Source organism: Orycteropus afer, unplaced genomic scaffold (genome assembly GCF_000298275.1).
Source record: "Orycteropus afer afer isolate SDZICR_OR568_19922 unplaced genomic scaffold, OryAfe1.0 scaffold00243, whole genome shotgun sequence".
NCBI lineage: Eukaryota > Metazoa > Chordata > Mammalia > Tubulidentata > Orycteropodidae > Orycteropus > Orycteropus afer.
The window spans coordinates 677,276-696,267 of record NW_006921830.1 but is presented as its reverse complement, the minus strand read 5'-3'; the positions used below and the strand labels follow the sequence as shown (position 1 = coordinate 696,267).

At 44.1% G+C, this 18,992-nt stretch overlaps 3 protein-coding genes across 3 annotated transcripts in view; 2 read left to right on the top strand and 1 right to left on the bottom strand.

Annotated features, from left to right (window-relative positions):
- Positions 1-4,895: 4,895 nt before the first annotated feature.
- TINF2 (TERF1 interacting nuclear factor 2) lies at positions 4,896-7,199 on the top strand. The gene is made up of 9 exons (XM_007949227.2): positions 4,896-5,087; positions 5,241-5,345; positions 5,470-5,571; positions 5,651-5,758; positions 5,846-5,942; positions 6,110-6,572; positions 6,662-6,729; positions 6,841-6,932; positions 7,068-7,199. The coding sequence occupies exons 1-9, from the start codon at positions 4,896-4,898 to the stop codon at positions 7,197-7,199; spliced, it is 1,359 nt and encodes a 452-aa protein (XP_007947418.2).
- Positions 7,200-8,136: 937 nt separating this feature from the next.
- On the bottom strand, positions 8,137-14,685 carry GMPR2 (guanosine monophosphate reductase 2). The gene is made up of 10 exons (XM_007949225.2): positions 14,609-14,685; positions 13,954-14,074; positions 13,691-13,810; positions 11,229-11,312; positions 10,890-11,063; positions 9,760-9,841; positions 9,567-9,673; positions 9,334-9,376; positions 8,529-8,688; positions 8,137-8,326 (listed from the first exon to the last, which is right to left on the bottom strand). The coding sequence occupies exons 1-10, from the start codon at positions 14,683-14,685 to the stop codon at positions 8,137-8,139; spliced, it is 1,158 nt and encodes a 385-aa protein (XP_007947416.2).
- Positions 14,686-14,999: 314 nt separating this feature from the next.
- The window catches only part of LOC103204087 (magnesium-dependent phosphatase 1), a 12,723-nt gene continuing 8,730 nt past the window's right edge, over positions 15,000-18,992 (top strand). Inside the window, exon 1 of the mRNA XM_042782096.1 lies at positions 15,000-15,017. Within this exon, the coding sequence (XP_042638030.1) occupies positions 15,000-15,017 (18 nt within the window). The remainder of the gene's footprint in view (positions 15,018-18,992) is intronic.

The window sequence follows — 18,992 nt, the reverse complement described above, 5'->3', positions numbered from 1 at the left end:
CACAGGGAGACAGCTCAAGGGACAGGAGCCCATGGAGGGATGGACACTGGGAAGAGGTAACTGTGGGGAGGAGGTGGGAGGGGAGCTGTTGCATTGTGGTGAACTGTGGTCAATGTCATGAGACAAAGTGTATATGAACTGCTGTATGGAAAGTGAATTTGCTCTGTAAACCTTCATCTAAATCACAATTAAAAAAAAAAAAAGCTTGATTTACATTCAACGATACATGTACATTTAGTTTCACTTCCCATTTACCATGTCCAACCCTAACCCAGTCTCCTCCCCTCCCTACCCTGTAACCCTTTCTCTGTACCCGCCATACTACACACTCCTGTTTGTCCTGCATTTCCCCAACCTGAAGGTTGGTCCTCTGGTGTCCCATGGTCCATTGCTCTAAGAGATGTATTACCATAGAGTATGTGGGTGCGTCATCCTGGGTTGAGTGGTCTGCATGTATATCTTGTTAACTGTTGGGCTGAGAGTCAGCCCATGGGGGTGCGTTTTATTCCAGATGCAGAATGTATTCCAGGGCCTTAGTATTGGGGGTCTCATCAGACTTCCTCGGACCAGTAATTCTGGTCATTATTGAGTTTTTGGATTTTGTTCCACGTTTTTCCTCCCACTCTATCCAGGATCTCCAGATTTGATCCTTTCCTGAGTGGTTGGCATTGGTAGCTGGGCACCATCTAGTTCTTCTGGCCTCAAGGGCCATGGTGCCCTAGGGCTGATTGCTTCCAAATGCCCTTTTAATTTTTTTTTTTTTTTTTTGCATTCTTCTCAAGGTGGTAAATCTTTATGATAGTAGATTGCCTCATCTTCCTTCCATGGAGGGGCTGGTGGGTTTGAACCACCAACGTTCTGGTTAGCAGTCAAATGCCTTAGGAGCTGCTCCTTAACTACACTAGAAAAAAAAAACCCACTACTATCAAGTTGACTCCGATTCTTAGTGACCTCCATTGGGTTTCCAAGGCAGTAAATCTTTATGGAAGAAGATCGCCTAGTCTTGCTTCTGCAGGGTGGCTGGTGGGTTTGAACCACCAACCTTCTAGTTAGCAATCAGATGCCTTACACACTGTGCTACCAGAGCTCCTTTAACTATACTAGAGAAGTACTGTTATATGCATTAAGACTTTTCCCCTGCTGGTCCTTCTATCTGAACACTCCTCCCCCAAGGCTGCATGGCAGGCTCTCTCCTGTTATTCAGGTCTCAGCTCCAATGTCACCTGGTCAGGGAGGCCTTTCCTAAACATTCAAGCTGATTAGTTTTCCTGCCCCACAATCTCATCAGTGTTTCAGTTTGTGTTCTACATAGTACTTTTACTTAACATTAGCACGTTTGTTTATTAAATTGTTTCTTTCCTTTAAAACATGAGCTTCATAAGAGGGAGACCTTGTCTGTCTTATCCACAGTCGTTTCCCCAGTGCCAAGAACGAAACTCAAAATACCTGGCATAGGTGCACAATAAATGTCTATTGATTATAAATTTAAAAACAACAATTTATAAGATGTTATTCACAATTGCTTCTCAAATTTATGGAGTGGACTCCAGTAGTTGTTCTTCATTTTAATAACACGTGAACATATTCTGCCTTATAGATGTGACAGGATTTAATTAATCCTCCATGCTCAGCAATGTAACTTTTACAATTTTTTGGTACTACAAATAGAGCTGTAATAAACACCCTCCTACAAACACACAAATCTTTATGCTCATCTTTGATTATTTTCTTAAGATAAACTAAACCTCTAAATTAGAATGACTGGGTAAAGGACAAGGAGCATGGTTCAGGCTATTAGTACCTTTTGTTAATTTCCAGAAAGACTGAACAGCAACACAACAGTATCTCTTTTCATTGAACACTTAGGAGGAAAACTGCCATCTTGAGAGCTTAAGATTTCTCACAAGTTTGTAACCTGCCTCACTTTTGTTCACTTTACCCTGCTCCCCTGTATTTATTAAAGACAGCTCAAACATGCTTGAAACTTCCAAAAAGAAAAAAACTTGAAGACAAAATAAACACACACACACACACATACATATATGTATAGTCTTCTACTAGGTGCTAAACTCAAACTTGGTGCTTTTTATATATCATCTCCTTTAGTTTTCTGGAGGTAGTCTTTAAAATCCTTGTTTTTCCAGAGTCAGTCTCTTCTGACTGCAGACCTCTGGTTTCCATGTTAAGGAGCTCTGGTAGTGTAGTGCTTAAGGCACTTGACTGCTAACCAAAAGGCTGGTGGTTCAAACCCACTGGCCACTCCTCGGAAGGAAGATGGGCCAATCTACTTCCATAGTGATACTGCCTCAGAAACCCAAGGAGGGGTCGCTATGAGTCGGGTCCGACTCGGCGGCACATAACAACAACAATAACAGAATGTTAAGTTTCATAAGGGCAGAGACCTTCTCTCTCTTATTCATGGATAAGTCACTGTCTATGGCACATACAAGAGACCATTCCCTGGAGCAGTTTATCATGCTTGGTAAAGCAGAGGGTCAGTAAAAAATGGGATCGCCCTCAATAAGATGGACTGACAGTGGCTGTGGGCTCAGGTATAGCAAGGAATGTGAGGCCGGCACAGGACTGGCAGTGTTTCACTCTGTTGTACAGGGGGTCACTATAGTCAGAGCCTACTCAACAGCACCTCACAGAAACAGCAACGTGGCATATGGTAACCAAAAACCAAACTAGTTGGCATCTAGATGATTCCTAGTCATAGCGACCCCATGTGTTTCAGAGTAGGATGCTGAGGAACCCAGGGAAAAGAACCATGACGCTGCCTGGGCTGAATCAGAAGGGCTTCATGGAAGCAACGATCAGATGAGCCACGAAAGATGAGAAAAAGTCAAGTCCAAGAGGCACAGGACAGAGGGATCATCCAGAATGTGCAAAGCACAGAAATGTGAGACAGCATACTGTATGTGGAAAATGCAAACAGTTTAATATGGACTAGCACATAGGTAGGAACTCTGGTGGTGTAGTGCCTAAGGCATATGACTTTTAACCAGAAGGCTGGCGGTTCAAACCCACCAGCCCCTCCTTGGAAGGGAGGCTGGGCAATCTACTTCCGTACTGATACCACCTCAGAAACCCAAGGAGGGGTCACTATGACTTGGATCTGACTGGACAGCAGTGAGTTTGGGTTGGCTTTTTTTTTTTTTTGGCACACAGGTGCATAATGAGTACAAAGAAAGAAATGGTGCTGAAGTGAGAAGCCTGGAACAGAATTAAAAATCTGCTATGCCTCAGACATTGGAATTCCTTCTGTAAGTAGGGAAACCACTACAAAGCTTTCATTTGAGGATCAGTGTTTGCATTTCCCAAATTCATAATGAGAACAACATGGACAAGAAATTAGAGAAGGGTTGGGCTGGAAAGTAGGGAGATCAGAGTCTTCTCGAAGGGAAAGTAGGATAGATAGGATAAAAGCAGTGAAAATGAAAGGAGAGTGGGTTTGAAGGTTATATCAGAAATAGAACTGATTCGATTTGATGATGGGTTAGATTTGGAGGAGGGAAGGCAGAGTTAAAGGTGATGGCCTGACTCATGGGTGCCATTAAAAAATAGAGAGCCCAAGAGAAACAGATTTTTTTTTTTTTTAAGGAAGATAATTCGAATTTAATACGTCTAATTTGAGATATCTTTGGGACTTCCAACTAGATCTCCCCTGGGCATGTGAATGTGCAGATCAGCTCAGAACACGGATCTGGGCTGGAGACAGGGACGTGGGAGCTATTATTTCTGGGAATGGGGGTGAAGGACAGTTTCCTTAAATCCTTGTAAGCAGGCTACCAACGATCATGACGATGGCACAAGACTGGGCAATTTTTTGTTCCTTACACAAAGGTCGCCATGAGCTGGTGCCAAATTAGCTATACGGCAACTAACAAGACGGTAGGAAAGGCAAGTAATTAATTCAGCCATTAATTAGATAACATAATTAATTAAAGAATGTACATTGTGTGTCAGGTCCTGTCCTTGGTGATGGAAATAAAGACTCCAGAGAAGGTGACAATGAGACAGACAAGTCAAGTCAGTTACATTAGGAGGTAGAAATGCACAGAAAAAAAACCTGAAAAAAGTAACTGCAGAACAAAAATTTTGTAACTACACGCTACAGAAAAGATACAAAATACAGACAGGCACAAAACGATTACAATCCCACCATTCGGAGGAAACCAGGCTAACAATTTGTAATATCTTCTCAATTTGGTATACTATTTTTTAAAGGCAGACGCCCTCTACTGTTTTACAAAAGAACAGCTGAATTATTAAAGGACGTGGCGCGCGGCTCGAAGAAAGCTTCCCAGACGCCGGTTTGGGGACTTGGAATTAACGGAATCGTATTTCAACGGGTGAAGACCATGGAGAGGGACGAAAACCATGAGTTCCTCTTCAGAGTGAAATGACTTCTCTGCGAAGAAAGTTAAGAGGCCAGCAGGGTGAAGACCGGCGGTCACAGGAGCCTCAAAAGCGCACCAGGTACCTGAGAGCGAGATCCGAAGCCGGAGGGGCTCAGGATCTGTCGAGGGCGTAGCCTTTGGGCGCAACGTCACATTTCCCTCTGTCTGGCGGCCCATTGGTTCTCTGTTACCGCCCTTTTCCGGGGCAGAGAAACCAGTCCGAGAGCCGGAAGTGATGCAGCTCCCGAGTTAGAGAGAGCGGCGGTGTTTAAAGCAGAGGGACTTAGTGCCATTGTAGGCAGCCAGCTTTTCCATTAGGCTCCAGCCCAAGCTAGAAGACCCCCAGAATCCTGGTGGCCTGTGACAAGGAGCTAAGTCGAATCAAAAAGAATCCGACGCACGTCGAAATAATCAAGCCACCGACCAGTCGGGGAGCCTCACTTTGGTGGAAGAAGCGCAGAAGAACCGCCCTTGGGGCGGAGCCCTCCGCCCATGGCCACGCCCCCGGGAGCCGGTGCTGCAGCTCTGCGTTTTGCTGCCGCAGCCAGCTGGCAAGTCATGCGTGGACGCCGGGTGGCGCTGTTTCCACAAGTACTGGAGTTTCTGCAGTCCCTCCGCTCTGCTGCCCCAGGCCTAGTTCGCTACCGGCACCATGAACGCCTGTGTATGGGCCTAAAGGCCAAGGTATTGGAGCCAGTGGAACCAGGGCAAGGGGTGGAGACGGGATGTGGGCGATGCGAGGACCTGACAAGGAACAGCTTGTGGTGAGATCAGCTGAAAAGCGCAGCTTGCCAGGCAGTGGGAATTCTGAGCTCAGTACCCTGCATTCCTTCACAGATGGTGGTGGAATTGATCCTGCAGGGCCGGCCGTGGTCCCAAGTCTTGAATGCCCTGAATAACCACTTCCCAGAGTCTGGACAACTAGTGTGGACTCCCAAAACTGTAAGGAGTCCCTGCCTGGGACAAGCCCTAATTCTATTTACACTTGATGCTGCAAAGTTGCCCCTCCTCCCAATCACTGGACTCTGATGCCCCCTAACTTTTCTGCCTTCCTTATATTCAACAGACAAAACAAGATTTGACGAAGATCTTGGAAGCACAGGAAACCTTTTGTCATCAGGTTAAGCAGTTGGCAAAGGACCGTGTGGATTTGGCCTCAAAGCTGCAGGTGAGACTGGTTGTTTTGAAGATTATCATGTAGCTCCTGTTTTCTCTACTCCTGGTCTAATCATTCTTTGTCCCTGCAGGAACTGGAACAAGAGTATGGGGAACCTTTTCTGGCTGCCATGGAAAAGCTGTTTTTTGAATACTTGTGTCGTCTGGAAAAAGCACTACCTGCACTACAGGCACAACAGGTTTTGTTGGGGCAGAACACCTAAGTGCAGCATATGGGCTGGTTCTGTCAAAGACTGTGATCTTCATGCCTCTCTTCTTGCCCACAGCTTCAGGATGTGCTGAGTTGGATGCAGCCTGGAGTTTCTATCACCTCTTCTTTTGCCTTGAGCCAATATGTTGTGGACATGGGGTGGCCACTTCCAGGTACCAGAACCATCTAGGACAACTAGGAGTTTGAGGGTGTGTTATTTAGCATGAGACCTTTTGGGACAGCCCATTGGAATAGCTGCATGGGCCTGAGGTGAAAGAAGCCAGACTGAGTTATCTGTTCTATCTGTTCTTTTTATAAGGAGCCTTATTTTTTGTTCCAGAGTGCTCTATTACAAATTCAGTGACCATGACAAAGCCCATGAAGCCAAATCCTCCTCAGCAACCAAAACTAGCACTCTGCAGTTCTCTGCCAAAAGCCAAGCGTAGCCCATACCTTCCTCAGGAACCAGCCTCAAAGCGGCATCCAGAACCCTTGACTGGCCATCACTTCAACCTGGCCCCTATAGGCCGGCGAAGAACCCAGTCTCGATGGCCGTCCACTAGAGGGGGCCGTAAGGAGCGCCCCACAGTCATGTTGTTCCCCTTTAGGAATCAGGGCTCATCAGCCCAAGTCACAACTAAGCCTGAGAACAGAAGGCAACATGGCACACACACAGCAGATCCAGCAGGTGCTGTGGGCACAAGGACAGCCTCCTCTGCAAAGCCCAAGAGTCCATCCCAAGCCTCAGGGGAAAGAGCTCTAAAGGATAACGCCGTTGACTCAACTGCATCAGAGCAGAAGGAGTGAGTAGAACAGTTACTTCTCCCTACTAGGAGCACGTTGCTTTACTACTTTCCCTTCACCCCATCTTCTTTGCTTGCTTCCACCTCAGGAATTGCTTGGATTGTGCTCTGGATCCCCTGAGACTGTCATTATCTCCTCCTAAAACCAGGAAGCCAGGTAGGTATCACAAGTTAGGAGTGGGTCAGATGGCCTCCTTTCTTGGGAACTCTAAAAAAAAGTCTGTGTTCACCTACAAGGAGTAGTTTGACTCTGTTTTCCCTCCTACAGCTAGATCTCCATCTCAGGGCAGCCCTCTCATTACCATAGGGGACTTGGTTTTAGACTCTGATGATGAAGAGAATGGCCAAAGGGAAGGGAAGGTGAGTAGGAAGGAGCAGGAAGATGGAGAAGGGGATGGGCAGAACAACACTGAGGAATCCATCAGCTCCGGGACATGGAGGGCTCAGGAAGTGATTGAGAACGATGACAGGATCTCCCTGCTGCCTTCTCCACAGGAGTCTCTGGGAAACTATCAGAAGACGAAGTTTGACACCCTGATCCCCACCTTCTGTGAATACCTCCCCCCTTCTGACTCCGGTGCTATGCCTGGCCCTTCCCATGACCATAGAGACAGCTCTACCCCTTGATAGGACCAGAATGCCATCTATACTGTCTCCTTCCTCCTCAGCCATACAAGCAGTTAAGTGGGGATGAAGTAGAAGCCCAGGATGGGTTGCCTGACTATGTTGCTGAACTACCTGTGTAATGGACACTTGGTAATTAAACTATGGATTTATTAAAACATCATCTTGAAGTGAAAGAGGGGAGTATGGGCTTTCAAAATGTCAGTGTAGGTCATTCCCTAGAAACAGAACTGACCTCTCCCTTTGCCTTTTTATCTCCTCTAGAAAGTTGTTCACATGTGCCCAGATATGCTACCAGGGTTGAGTCTGGAAGAGAAATGTCCTGTATGTCAGAATAAACTTTGTAAATTTTCATGCTGCCACATTATCTGAGGATGATAGTGCTAGAAACATACATTTCATGGGAAAATTGCATACTGTCCTCTATCCTACACTGCAGATGGTCAGTGCCAACCCGACGTCCCTCATCCTGGAGCACCCAGATGTCAGCCTTGTGCAAAAAGCCCTGGCCTCTTTATAGTCATTGGGATGTCTTTCCTGGGGTATTTCAATTATGTCAACACTGCTTTTTAGGTAGTCAAAGGTCTCATTTAATGAAGATTAACAAAACATGATTCTAAAAAAAAACCTCCCTCTTCTAGACCAAGATCATATAAAACACTTGTTTTGAGTCAGTGTCTTTTCTTTTAATACAAATCTTCAGGATGCTGGGTTTCCAGATTCCAATCCAATTTCATTTTCTCAGACTGTTTCCTTCCTTGCTTCCTCCCCAGTGAGCACCCTTGGTGTTTCGTGGGTAGAGAGAGAAGTGAGTTACTGCAGAATGGGATGACAAGCAGCCTAGTAATAAATAGCTGGAGAAGATGGAACTGGCGAGGGGCCCACTTGGGAGACTCCTTGGTAGAGTACTAGTGCCTTGAGGGGGCAGAACTGCTCAAGTCTAGTGCTCATCACTGAAGATCGGATTCACCTGCTGGGTGACACGGATAAAGGTAGTTCTCCGGCTCAACTCCTTCAGCTTAGCTGCTCCCACATAAGTACACGTAGAGCGGATCCCTCCAAGGATGTCTCGGATGGTGTGTTCCACGTCCCCTTTAAAGGGGACCTCCACTGTCTTCCCCTCTGAGGCCCTTGGAATAAGAAAAAAGTATTACCTTCTCCTTCTGGCTTCCTTACACAGTGACTCTTCCCCAGTCTCTAGATTTATTTAGCCCCTGTTTACCACATTCCCCAAAAAACTACTATCCATTTCCCAGCAGACATGAGTTCTGTCACCACTCTATGTAGTCACACTTTCCAAAGAATCCTCAGCTCCTGGGTGTCCATACATACCTATACTCAGCCACACACCCTGCATACTTCTTCATGGCCATTTCAGAACTCATTCCATAGAAGAGCTTATACTTCTTGCCATCCCTCTCGATGAGCTCTCCGCCTGACTCAGTGTGTCCTGCGAGCATGCCACCCAGCATCACAAAGTCAGCCCCGGCCCCTGTCAGCATCAAAGAGGGGAAAGGGATGACTGTGGCCCTGATACCCACATGCTTACCCTCAAAAATAACTCACATCAAATTCTCAGTCCTCTCAATGATACAAGCCTCTCTCTGGTCCTGTTTCCTTTCTGGCCCAGAGTCCCACACAGGCTGCTTCTGTTCTGGCCTCGACTCCTCAGTGGACATGATTTTCCCAAGAATTTAAAAGGAGCCCCTGAGACTTCCCATCCACCTTCTGCTCTCTCCTTTTTGCTACTTTTCCATCTTCTGGTCATTTCTTTTTACTTCAAGTGTCCCAGAAACAAAGGTCTCCAACTTTAGTGTAAGGATCACCTGGGAAACTATGAAAAATGCAGACTTGCAGCCCCATTCCACAGGCCTGGAGTGGCCCTCAGGAATCTATAGTGTCCAGCATCTAGGGGACAGTGTGGATGGTACTGGCCCACACTTGTAGAGTCCTTATCAGTCCCAGGATTTGTCCTGATGGCTTATCCCAAATGACACTACAGGCTTCAGGGTAATTAATGGATATTATAAAACAATCTGAATGGCTTTCTGAGCCTCCCCTAGCCTAATCTCAGACCCTTATGTCACTTAACCTCACCTACAGCATCTTCTTTTCTGTGTCCTCCCAACCACCTTACCAAAAGCCTTGGCCACATCCCCAGGACAGCTGCAGCCGCCATCCTGCAAAGTGAGGAGTATTATTAGGGGACAACAAGGACGTCCCATCCCTTCTCAGCAGTGCCCCAAAGGCCCACCTCAAAGTTGGCAGGAACCCAGGAGTCCTAATCCACCTCAAATACCACAGGCTCTATATCCAGTGGAAAATCCAGATTTCTGGCAGCCTTATGTCCCACCCTCCCCTGGGCCTTACTGAAATGATGTGGCCTTTGAGGCCATGAGCAGCATCTGCACACTCCATCACTGCACTGAGCTGCGGATACCCTACTCCTGTTTTCTTCCGTGTGGTACACACAGAGCCTGAGAAGAACATGACAAGGATGAGACTGAGTTGCTCCACGGATGCTTGCTGCTGTAGGGGCATTACAGTGAACGAACCATCTTACCTGGCCCAATGCCTACTTTGATGATGTCAGCCCCAGAGAGGATCAGCTCTTCTACCATTTCTCCTGTTACCACATTCCCTGCCTGAGACACGGCAATCAAAACAGAGCATCCTTGGGGTCAGAAAGGGAGAGGAGGTTGCATGCTCTTGCATATGGTATGCATGGACCATGACCTTCCGACAACGTTGCAAATAAAAAGTACCTGGTCTCCCTCTACTGGACCCATTGAGGGCTTCTAGACTAGCCACTTCCAAGGACCCTGCTCCCCTTGAGGTGGGGGGGTGAGAGGCCAGTGTCACTGTTGCACTAGGATAAAGCAACAAGGTGCTGCCATCAACAGGACAACATAGGAAGCGTGGAGGAGTTGTCAGTGAAGCAAAGGGAACTACTGGACCAAGCTCAGAGGTGATTTAGAGTACAGTTATCTCCTCCCCGCCATAAGACCCAAACATATCCTGTCCTTAAGCCATTCTATTAAAGAACCTCTCTGGCTTCAGGGAAGGGAGAGGGGGAGAAGAGAGTAATATCCATTGCCCAGCAATATTTCCTTTTAAATTATATATATATATATATATATATATAGCAGGAGCTCTGGTAGCATAGTGCCTAAGGCACTTGACTGCTAACCAGAAGGCTGGTGGTTCAAACCAACCAGCCACTCCTCGGAAGGAAGGTTGGGCAATCCTACTTCCGTAGTGATACTGCCTACTGCCTCGGAAACCCAAGGAAGGGTTGCTATGAGTCGGGGCCGACTCGACGGCACATAACAACAACAACAACAACATATCTTCATGAGACCCCTTTTATATGACTAATGCATGTTCATTTCACTGGGCAGATGTATATGTACCACAGGTGTCTGCAATGCATAGGTGTTCCATCATGGTTTGGTGAGTGATGGTTGAGGCACTGGATTGACAAAGACTGTGAGTTAAGGGGTCTGAGATATTGATCAGTAAATAGACATTTTAAGCATGAAACCATGGAAAATCCCCCAGTGATATGATTAGGTGGACAAGGAATATTAAAATGCAGCAACAGAGACATGAACTTATATATAACAAAATGGAGTGGCAGGAAAGAGTGGAAGAAGGCAGGAATATAACAACTACAGGGTACCAGAAACATACCATGATGGTGTGCTGGGGGAAGTGCTTCCGCACATCCTTTACAAATTCAACGAAGTGTTCCGAGTAGCCATTTGCCACATCTAGGCAGATACAGTTCACCTGGGGGATAGCTTCCAGAATCTGTTCCAGCTGTTCAAAGTCAGAAGGGCCTGTGCCTGAGCTGGCAGCCAGATGCTATGGGGGGAAAAAGGCCATTGGCATGGGAGACATTAAACCAGCTTGTGATGTCTTATCAGAAATGATCTGGTGAGCAAGCATGGAGAAGTGAGATTTGGTCCCAGGAAGACAAAATAAGATTCTCAGAAGACAGGGAAGGGAGCAGGGTAGACCCACTATTACCTCAAGACAGTCAGGATTCTGAGTAGCAAATTCTTTCCACTGCTCGAGACTATAGTGCTTATGGACAGCAGTGAAGAGGGAGAACTGGGGAGAAAAAAGAGCCATCAAAGAGAAGAGAACTTCATTAGGAGTCTTTTTCTAGAAATAAACCTTTATGCTATTCTGTCTGTGGGAGAAAAGGGTCGAAGTTTGGAAAGAAAGCAACTTGAAGAAGTCAGCAGTTGAGCTGGGATTTTAGTTCAATCATTTTTTTTCCTACCAATCCCAGTAAGGCTTTTCACTGTATGCTAGTACTTGTCTAGTACTCCCACCACAAAGTACTGAGTCATCTGGATTGGATTTCACTGACCAGCACCCACTTTGCTTCTGAGATAACAAGGTGCAGTGGGACAAGCAGCAGACATGGAAGAACATGATGAGGCTGGAAAGAGCCAGTGTCTGCCTGCATCAACTCAGTCACTCCTATGGTAACCTAGTACTAAACTAACCTATTTTGGGTATCTTCTCATCCATTTATCAGCAGTAATTCAGTGAATCTATATACTCAAAAAAGATTAATCCCAGTTAATCAATACCCAGTTAGTGCTACCCAGTCTTTTCTCCACCTCCACTGGAGTAAAGGGCAAATTTTCATGGAGCAAGTGGAAAAGTGTATTTCATTCCATTGATTTTAGTTAACCAAGTTCAAGTATAGTGACTCTTTCATCACACTCATATTCCCTAGCTCAATAAATTCAAATCGATATTCCAATACTTTGAGAAAGGCATTCAAAGGCACTCTGAATGCCAGTGTTTATGCTTTGAAAGTGCACACATGCAAATAGACAAGAGACATCAGTTGGCTGAGAAAGCACAAATCTTGTAACTGACAAGAAACTCAAGAAGTCATGTATCAGCCAACAACAAGGAAGTGTTATACTCAGAGATTGTCATCAGCACTACTACTTAAAATTGGTATCAAATCCTGCTTTTTCAGCAACCCTCTGCCATCAACATAAGACTAACATAGACTAAGAAAAATCACCCTAGGAAGTCAGCACACACTTTCTTGGAAATAGACTGGCACGGTGTAGCATGATGAGCACATTTCAATATATACCTAGCTAGAGGTCTAGAAAAGCATGGTTGCTTGCATCCAACCTTTTTATGATTACTGTGAGACTTGGCTCTATTTCTAAAATCTGGTTTCTATTAGCATTCATTAGCAATACTGAAAAGCCATTCTCAAAGCATCAAAACAGAGTCCCTAACAAGGTCCAGGTGTTATAGCATGTCTGTTAGCATTGAGGTCAGATTCAACATTCCCCAGCTCTACTGTACAGGGCAGACAGACAACAGATAACAGCAGGATTCTTAAGCAATTAGTGAATGGGAACAGGAATTAAGCCTAATAAATTTGCATAACTATCAACCTCAGAAAAATGATAGACATTTCACAAAGATTTACAGCAATCAAAAACTGAGGAAAGGTAGATGAAGTCCTTGAGGTTAACAGAGCCACAAGTGTCAGTGGAATGTCAACCAAGGCTAAATGGATTAACCACCAGAATGCTGTTCTCAAAGTGCCCAGGTAACTATCTACCTTCTCCACTATAAGTATAGAGCCAGGTAATAATACTGACAGGAACAGCATCTTCTGTTTTGAAAGTGAACAAATATCTGTATATAAGAAAAATATATTGCATTTTGAGTACATCCCAGAAACTCCCAGGAACCTAGGACTTAAAAAAAGAGACAGAAAAAAAAAAAAGGATAGCAAGCATAAAAGAACAATATATAAGTTACTTCTCTCTAGGATCTTCTCAGGAATTTTTAAATGCTTAATCAGCACTTAGTTTCTGGACTAAAACAGTGACTAGTTATGCTGAACAGTGATATATCTGGAGGGATGCATGGAATTGGGAGAGGGTGGCCTAGGCAGTGGGAAAAGTTGGCAGGGTATATTAATTGCTGGGCGGGATAAAAGGGAAAGTTCTATTCATTTCTCTGAAAAAAAAAATTGGGGCAAAACTTAGCCTTCAATCTCATGAATTCACATGGTTCTTTGTGAGTAAGTCACATTTTATGTAGAAATTCTTAATCCATTTGCATATATGGCTATGCACTACAGGTTGTTGTCAGATGCTGTCAAGTCAGTTTTGACTCAGTGATCCCATGTGAGAGTAGAACTGCCCCATAGGGTTTTCTTGGCTGTAATCGTTACAGAAGCAGATCAGCAGATCTTTCTCCCACACAGCAGATGGGTGGGTTCAAACCACCAACCTTTCAGTTAGCAGCCAAACAATGATTTGGGCTACCAGGGCTCCCTTCACATGGCCTTTAAGCCTATCAAATAAAGGACTTTAAATTGGAGCATCCTGACTGCCAAATGCCAGAGAGCTGACTGAGGTGGAGGTGGGGATGCAAACACCCCTGTAGTCAGCTGAGGTAACTGGACACCATAAGAAAGAGGTAAGACCTACCTTACAAAGAACCTTGGCCATCTCAAAGGTGCCCACAGTGTCCATATTGGCTGCAATGATGGGGATCCCTGTATACATCTGCTTTGAGTTCCGAAATGAAAAAGATTTTGTGAGATCCACCTGCAGATATCAAAAGGAAACTGTTAGTATTTAATTCATCCAGGAAACATGTATTGCATGAGAGCAAGAGCCAGGCATCTCTCTCTGTCCTGGCCCATCAGGAGCCTAAGGTAAACAAAGGGCAACTAGAGAAGCAGGCTCACCTCACTTCGAGACTTAAGAGTGCTGCGTTTGGGCCTCAGCAGGACATCCTTGAAGTCCAGTTTCACATCGTTGTCGATGTGAGGCATGGTGGGAGTCTCAGGGTAGCGATGAATCGGAGGGCTAGAAGGTAGGAAGTCAGGAGAAGAAAAGTTAACCAGTCTCCCTTTACGCCTTAATGTCCTATTAGGGTTGGGGCAGCCCTGATCCTTCTCCTCGTTTCAGCTGTCACTGAAGCCTGTCATCTCTGACCCGTCCCATGGTTGCAATTACCCTCAGTGGAGATCTCTATACCATGTACTGTTTGTTGAGGAGAATTGGGAATGGGTCGTGAGAGATACAAAAAGGGTGCATGCCCTACTCCGCTACTCTTTTACCATCCCTGCAAAGAACAAATTAGGATAAGAGATTTCGCTATGCGAAGGAACAGAGAGTACTATAAACAGTTTCCGGAATAAGGGTCCCCACTTCCTGTTGCAGTGGCCGAACTGGCAGTTGACCGAAGCTCTCCTTGCCTAGCAACTGGCTCCGTGCAGTTCTGCTGAGCCCTTTGGGCCACGCCGACAGATTCCGCTACTTACCAGTGAGAAAAACTAACCGAAAAATTCCAGCTTGGGCGGCGAATTTGCGAGGCCTTCTGGGAAACAGAGTTCACACGCCGCGGTTGCCATTGAATCTGAGGGCCAGGAAACTACAACTCCCAGCGTGGAACTGAGGGAGCTGCCTTCTGGCATGCTGGGAGATGAAGTTCGTTCTCCTCCCGCTTTCGCTAGCCTAGACGCAGTAAGGCCACTCAGTATCGCGGAGATACACGTCTCTACTGTAACTAAACTGGCTGCCTTCTTTTTATTTACCATACACTGAAACGAAACGCGGGAGAATTCCTGACCCTTTTAGGAAACCCCGTGAAAGAAAAGGGGTGGAGCCAAATAGTGGTGACCCGGAAGCAGAAGTGATTTTCCACAGGACGAGTGCTGGAGAGAGGCAGCGGTGACTGCAGCGGTAGGAGCAGGAGTTTGCCCGTGTGCAGCCCAAAACTGGGAAGAAGATGCTAATTAAAGTGAAGGTGGGAGCATCTCCACCCTTGCCAAGACGCTGGGGCAGTGGGATGGCCGCTGTGCTTCTTACGGGAGAGCCGGGGAAGGAAAACCACTCCTTTCCCGAGCTTGGAGGGCGCTGACAACCTCTGGGTTCCGCGCGAGGGGTGATGGGAAGTAAGGGGACCCAGGAGGGCTTTGAGAGCTGGGACCTGCCCCATCAGACGAACCTCGGATCTCTGCTCCCCTGCTGTCTTGCCAAGTCGATGCCCTGGCCGCCTATATCTCTAGGTCTCTCTTTATTCGAAGCCAGCGGTTCATAAAAAAGGCCTACCATCAATTTGGCCCCCCTCTTTCTGGGATTCTTGGAATAAACTCTGCTCTCCATTCTTTATAACCAGGCTACCTTCTTCCCCCAGCCCCTAACATTGGCTGTCTCGGAGCACAGCGCAAAAACGTTAGCCTGAGGAAACCAGGGTCCTCCCAGGGACTAGACAGCGATCCTTTGCTGATGGTTGCCGAGGTATATAGTGTCTCAGCCGTCCTTACAGGAACCAAAGCTGGGAGAGTGTTCAGTCAGCACCTGCCTTTCTGAGCCGGGCATCCTGGACCTTGACTGAGGCAGGTTAGTTACCGGTGCCCTAGTTCTTGGTTCTAGCAGGTGACTTCAGTGTTTCCTTCATCTCTACTCAACTCTTGTGGTTTTTCTTCATTTCCTTCTTTACTAATTCCCAACCCTTGTTATTTTTGCCTGCTGTTTCTTCATTTGTACTTTCAGGGAGAGATAAAAACTAACAATTGATGCAGTGCAGTGTCGATTTGTACTGCTAAGTAAAGTCTGTCATTGTTAGGTTCACCATATAATCTACTTTTTACCAGCCCTCCCACACCACCTCTTAGCTAAGGACTGAAGCCAAAAAGAGTTGTAAAATCAATTTAATAAGTCAGTGGGTCACAAGCAAATTTTTTTAAAAGAAGAAATAAAATAGAAAATATCAGTATACAGCTGGTAAGGTAAGGGAATTGTCCTTGAAATTTTTGTTTTCATTTTATGTGCATATTACATATTTACGTTCATATGTATTTCTTAGTGTGGGTCATTGTCAAAAATGTTTGGAAAACACTATCAGATAAGTGATTTTTATCTTCTTTCCAATGCATGTGGTTTCTCATGTCCTCTTCACCCAAAGAGGTTATTACTGTTGTATTCAGTGTTTTTTGAAGTTTTTTTTTTTTTTTTAATTTCAGCTTACACTTAAGTGTTTTACCTCATGACCCATGTACATTCACAAACAGTGTGTGATACATTTTTGATATTTTCATTTCTATTCTAAGCTGATTTCATAATCTACTGATGGGTTGAGACATGCAGTTTAAAAAAATGCACTGTTCTAAGTGGGGATCTTGTTAAAAAGTTGTTTCTGATTTATTGGATTAGGATGGAGCCCAAGATTCTGCATTTCTGTCATGCTCCCAGGTAGTGCTGAGCTGCTTGTCTGGGGACTACATTTTTGAGTAGCAAGCTTTTAGATCATCTCCTCCTGCTCTTAGAAACTTTGAATCCATTTTTATTTAGTACTTCTCTAAAACTGTCAATCTCCTTTCCCCACAACACTTTCCATGGTGTCTTCGTACAGGTCTTGTCTGCCCTCCATCTTTCTCTCTTAATTGTTTGCTGTATTAAAAATACGTACCTATATATATATACATATATATATGTATGTATGTATGTATGTATGTATTACACAAAGGAAAGCAATTAACTTAATAACTATATAAATGATAGGTTTTATTAGCAGAGTTCCTTTGTGAGTTATTTATTCTTCAGCTGTTGTCTCTGTGTAGCTGACTCATTGCATATCTTTCTGTAATCTTTTACAGCTAAGTCTCTGTTGATTGAAATCTTCTCTTGTCATCTCAATCTCTGTGGTTCAAAAAATTAAATGTATCATCTTCTATCTTATGCCATCTTCACAATACCCATCTTGCAATTGATTCCATCAATTACCAGGTATCTAGAACCCAATTCTTAGAGTCATTACTCTTCCTTTTTAATGCTTTTTCTGCTTGATTTTTCTTTCCATTACCATTACCTTAATTAATTAACTTGTGTCTTTATTTCTCTAAATAGAGTTTAAACCAAGATATAGCGTACAAAATCAAATCTTCCTTAAATATCTTTTTCTTCTGTTTACTTCCTAACTTCAAATTCTGCTTTGGTTTCCTCATTGCAGTTTATTTTGGGCAACTGCCTTTACTATCTAAGCTCCTTTTCTCATTCCTGTTTTTTAATGTACAATAAAACACATAATTCTTAGATTTAGTTCAGTGAGTTTTCAACCCATAGTACATACCCATATATATCACTGTAAGAACCAGGTATAGAACATTTCCACCCTACCCCCTGGCAAGTTCTGTAGGTTAGTTTCGGTTGTTTTAAAACTTTATATAAATGGAATTATACAATATATGAATTTTGTGTCTGACTTCTTTCATTTAGCATGATGTCTGTTGTGTATTGTCTTAGTTCTCTAGTGCTGCTATAGCAGAAATACCACAGGTAGGTGCCTTTAACAAACAGATTTGTTTTCTTACAGTTTAGGAGGCTAGAAGTCTGAATTCAGGGTGCCAGCTCCGGGGGAAGGCTGTTGATCTCTGTTGTCTTGGTAGGAAAGTCCTTGTCTCTTCTGAGTTTCCACTTCAGGGTAGTCTTCATATGGCTTGACATGTGTCTTCCCCTACCCATCTCTCTTTGTTCCTTTGCTTGTTCAATCCCTTATATCTCAAAACAGATTGACTCAGGACACACTTAGGGTAATCCTATCTCATTAACATAACAGAGACAACCCATTCCCATATGGGATTATAACTATGGACATAGAGATTAGGATTTACAGTAGATATTCCTGGGGAACAGAATTCAATCTGTAATGTGTATCTGGTTTTTTTCTTATTACTGAGTAGTAATCCATTGGATGACTAAGTAGTGTTCCATTCTGTTGTACATAGGCATGTGATAACAACATTCCATTGGATGACTATATCACAATTAGTTTATCCATTCTCCTTTTGCCAGACACTTAGATTGTTTATGGTGGTTGTAAATAAGGCTCTTATGAATGTGTTTTCTATGGATATATGTTTTCATTTCTCTTGGATAAATACCTAGGAAAGGAATTAGTGAATCATGTGGTAGATACATGTTAAAAAGAGTGTGCCAAATAGTTCTCCAAATGGTTGTACCATTTTACATTCCTACCTACAAAGTATTACATTCAGTTGCTGTGCACCCTTGCCAACTTTTCATTTGTTTTGATTTTAGCTGTTCCAATGGATTGTTGTTTTATTGTTATTGTTATATGCCATCAAGTCAGACCTAACTCATGGCGACCCCTCCTGGGGTTTCCAAGGCGCTATCACTACGGAAGTAGATTGCCCAACCTTCAAGGAGTGGCTGTTGGTTATCTTATTGAAGTTTAAATTGATTTTCACTCACCATAGCATTTTGTCATTTACCCCTTACATTTATAAAACAGTGTTCAGAATGGCACTTGTTTATACACTGTTTGGTTCTATTTTGTGTCTAATCATTTCTTGGTTGTAAAACTTCACTTGAAAATGATTGTTAGTGAAGGCTGAATCACTTATTTCTTTTATATCCCCTCCAGTTCCCAGAACAGTTGTTGGGCTTAGGTTCACTATACACTTACTTGGTAAATTGCCTTGGATGTATTGCCAAGTCACAATATCAGATCTGAGGAAAGAAACTCAAGATGATGTGATCTGTCAAGAATATCTTTTAAGTTAATTTCAGTCAATTAATTTAAGACAACTTTAATGATGGGAAATTTTAAACATATATAACAGACGAAAATAGGGTCTAATGTACCTTTCACCCAGCTTCAAAAATTATCATCTCATGGCCAATTTTATTTTATTTACACCCACCAAATCCTCTTAACTGATTTTTTTTATGTATATATATATATACATATACATATATA

Bases quoted from the DNA above. Each gene is read 5' to 3' on its own strand.
- GMPR2 (XM_007949225.2), bottom strand. From the start codon at position 14,685: ATGCCAGAAGGCAGCTCCCTCAGTTCCACGCTGGGAGTTGTAGTTTCC. The intron at 13,811-13,953 runs GTGAGCCTGCTT...TGATATCTGCAG, and splicing joins CTCTTAAGTCTCGAAGTGAG to GTGGATCTCACAAAATCTTT. The intron at 8,327-8,528 runs GTATGTATGGAC...TCTTATTCCAAG, and splicing joins GGGTGTGTGGCTGAGTATAG to GGCCTCAGAGGGGAAGACAG.
- TINF2 (XM_007949227.2), top strand. From the start codon at position 4,896: ATGGCCACGCCCCCGGGAGCCGGTGCTGCAGCTCTGCGTTTTGCTGCC. The intron at 6,573-6,661 runs GTGAGTAGAACA...CTTCCACCTCAG, and splicing joins ACTGCATCAGAGCAGAAGGA to GAATTGCTTGGATTGTGCTC. The intron at 6,933-7,067 runs GTGAGTAGGAAG...CCTTCTCCACAG, and splicing joins ATGGCCAAAGGGAAGGGAAG to GAGTCTCTGGGAAACTATCA.